The sequence below is a fragment of the Aptenodytes forsteri genome, unplaced genomic scaffold (assembly GCF_000699145.1).
Source record: "Aptenodytes forsteri isolate BGI_AS27 unplaced genomic scaffold, ASM69914v1 Scaffold66, whole genome shotgun sequence".
NCBI lineage: Eukaryota > Metazoa > Chordata > Aves > Sphenisciformes > Spheniscidae > Aptenodytes > Aptenodytes forsteri.
In genome coordinates this window covers 39,966-43,328 of record NW_008795131.1, presented here as the reverse complement: position 1 = coordinate 43,328, position 3,363 = coordinate 39,966, and the positions used below count along the sequence as shown (strand labels likewise).

General features: G+C 64.5%; 1 protein-coding gene across 1 annotated transcript in view; it reads right to left on the bottom strand.

Moving 5' to 3' along the window:
• Nucleotides 1-2,455: 2,455 nt before the first annotated feature.
• The window catches only part of LOC103898079 (diphthamide biosynthesis protein 1-like), a gene marked incomplete at its 5' end in the record, with an annotated part of 20,439 nt that continues 19,531 nt past the window's right edge, over nt 2,456-3,363 (bottom strand). Inside the window, 1 exon segment of the mRNA XM_009278289.2 lies at nt 2,456-3,361. Coding sequence (XP_009276564.1) covers nt 3,046-3,361 — 316 coding nt within the window.

Sequence of the window (3,363 nt, the reverse complement as noted above, 5' to 3'; positions counted from 1 at the left end):
CACCTTCCTGGAGCGCACACACCCCCCCCAACATCAGGCCCCGCTCGTGGGGACAGGGGAGGAAGAACGTGAGATGAGTAAGGCTCAAATCCCGGGAAGATCGGCACCCGATGCCAAGCTCGGCGGTGCATCGCTTTTTCCAGCGCTGCCCACGGGAGCCCGTGCCCGGCGAGCCCCGCGCGGGCGGCTGGCACGGTGGGCAGCGGAGGAGGGCCTGAGTCAGCAGCGGCGCAGGGGGAAGGGACGCGGAGAGCTGGGGAAGGAGGCAGTGGGTGTTTGCGGGGAGGCAGCAGTGCCGGCAGCGTCTCTGCTCACGCTGGTCTTCTCCCGCCCTCCCTGGGACACTGGGAAAGGGGCTGGGGGCTCTGCTCACCTGAGGCAAGGAGAGCAAAGCCGTGCCCCACCGAGCCCCGGACCCCGTGCCCACGGCAGGCTCCTAGCGAGCACAGCCCCGGGCAGGGTCCTACCTGCCCCTGGGGTTGGCACTGTGGCCAGGCAGGGGGCTCCAATGGCTGCGCTGGGGGAGGGAAAGGGCCCCATCTGGGGAGCAGAGGGGTGAAGCCCTCCCCTGCCAAAACACCCAGACTCCCGGTGCCGCTGGGTAACAGTGGTGGCCGCCCCCAGGGCCCCCCGTGCCCCAGGCCAGCGTCACAGCTGCCACCCGGAGCCCGAGCTTGCTCCATCACCCTCCCAGCAGTGCCCCTCGCTCGGGGACTGCAACCGCCACACACTGTTTTGGGGGGAAAAACCAACCCCCCTGCGCCATGCGGGGTGGGGGGAGAGGAAACCCCCCCAGCCAACAAGCTGAGCGAGGGGTGGGAGGACCTCGTCTCCAGGCTCAGCTCCGCGGGCAGCCGACGAGGGCGGCTGCGCCCCGAGAACAGCAGCACGGGAACAGACCTGGATCTGCGAGAGGTAGGCAGGGGCCGGTGCGAAGGCGTCTCGCCAGTGGAAAAGGAGGCGGAGGGCAGGATTCCCGGGACAAACCCCTCCGTCCAGCAGTGACAGGTGGTGACGGCCGCGGGAGCCGCTCTCCTCCTCCCATCGCACCAGGGGCCGAGCACGACCTTTGCTGCTCACACAGGCACCTCCCGTGGATGAGGGTCGCGTTTATTTGTTTTTATTAATTTGTTTAAACTGGTACAGGAGCCACCTGGCAGGAGCCATCTTTTTACACACCCTGGGAAGAGGAGGCAGGTACCGTAGCACCCCAACTCAGGTCACCCATCCCTCAGCACCCCTCCACAACCCACCCGACGGAGCTGCCTGCAGAGCCGGGACCGTTCTGCTCACTCACCGCACGCCTGGGCTCCTTCCCCCTTCGCAACACCCGAGCTGCGGCAGTGCCTCCCCCCGGGAGCGGGGAGATGCCGGTCATCGGCTGCGGGACCGCAGTGCAGGCTGGCGGCTGGGCAGCACCGCTCCGCAGTGGCCGCGGTGAGCGGTGGTGGCTGCAGTGCCTCCTCCGTGCCGTTCCGCGGAGCCGCTTGGGCGGGGGGGGCGAGATGCTGCGCTGGGGAGATCACCGCGGCGAGCTGTAGCTCTGTGATTAATTAAACAGCTAACGGCGGGCTGGCGAAGCGCTGTCTGCTGCCATCCTTCCCCAGCGGCCGAGGGCTCAGGTGGGGGGAGCGGCAGAGACAAAGGCCCTGGTGCTTTGTCACAGCTGGCCGTCGCGTTCGGCCTCACTCCCCGTGGCTGCGCGAGACACCGCACCACCAACCCCCCCCCCCCCCCCCAACCCAGCCTCTGTGTGTCCCCGCCGTGGTGACCGAGGGGTGACAGACACCCCCACGCCTTCGTATCACCGGAGCAGGCAGCAGAGATGCGACACAGCCCACCCGGTGCCGCTCTGCGAGGTGGCAAAGAGGGCAAGCGCTGCCCGAGCCCTGCCAGCCCCCCCGGGACAACGCCAGCCCGGGGCTGGCCTGCAGGGAAACCAGCTACATCCTCCTACCACCGCCTCCGTCGTGCTGCCACGTAACCAGCAACAAACCGGAGGGCAAAAAACTCACAGGCGCGAGAACCACTCGTTTCTGCTGGGTTGGTTTTAACCCACGGCAGCTCCCAGGCCTGTTCCCGGCTGAGCGAACACAAAAAGTGCTTCTGGCCCCTGTCCCCGGGCCCGCTCCTGCACCACTGCATCCTCTGCCCCTCGCAGCGCCGACACCGCGCTGCCCGGCTGCTCCCCAGCTCCCAGCGCTGCACGAGCAGGGGGCAAATTCAGAAGTTTCATCCAATTCCTCTCTTTTACCAACCACATTGCACTGTACCCCCAAGGAAAGCCGTGGCTAGAGAGAAGCCCTGCGAGCACAGCCCGGGGCACGATACCTCTGGGCTGCAGACGGGAGAGCCCGGCCTGCCCCAGCAGCAGTCAAGCAGGACGCCTGCAATTGTAACGACGATAAAGATTTCCGTGTGCTTCTGGAAAACATCAGAACCAAAAACGTAGCGACAAGCTTTTCTTGTTCATGAAAGCACTCTGTACAGAGGAAAATACAAAAGTCTCCCAACACACGCACGCTGAACCAGCAGACGTTTCATTCCTGAAATGAACACCAGCCCTGACACTGGCACAGGGACAAGAGGATTTTCTAGCCCCAGACCAGCTGGAAGGTTGGCTTAATAGCTTTCACCACGAATATTAAAAATACAGATCTTTGGGGTGTAACAGCTGCGGGAGCCGTGTGCTCTGCAGACAATTCCTGTGGCCGAGCTGAAGGACCCCGACTTGGAACAGCTGTTCAAGTCTCTGAAAGCACCTCACGCACACAGAGCGGCGTCACCCTCCTGTCCTCAAACCCCGCACCGTCATACCCACGCGCTCACGCACACAACAAAGTTGCCAAAAAAAAAAAAAAAAAAAAAAAAAGGGTGATAACTAAGAACTATTTAGCCTGGCCCTGTGTTAACACTGCAGAGCAGCACAGTGAGCTGATGAGGACTCTCTGGCCCCTCTCGAGGGTGTGGCAACACAGTGATGTTTCACCGAGATGGCAGGCTGCACGTGGCTCGTCTGAGCCCCATTTATTACGGCGACTGTTATCAAACGGCCCCAGCCCCCGGGGGCTCAGCCTGTCCCTGTCCGGGGCGGAAGCGGTCCAAGAAGTCCAGGTAGGCCTTCTTCTGCGGGGCAGCCGCGGGGACGAAGTGCCCGCCGGGGTGGGCGAGGACAACAGGCTCCACGAAGCGCTGGGCCAGCTCCCTGCTGAGGGGGGCGGCGATGACGGCGTCAGCATCGCCCACGACGTGCAGCGTGGGCAGGGCGATGGGCTCCCGGTAGAAGTGGCCGTGGGCTGGGGCGCGGCTGGCAAAACCGGCCACCAGGATGGCGAAGGCCACGGGGAAGCGGGGGTCGCCGCG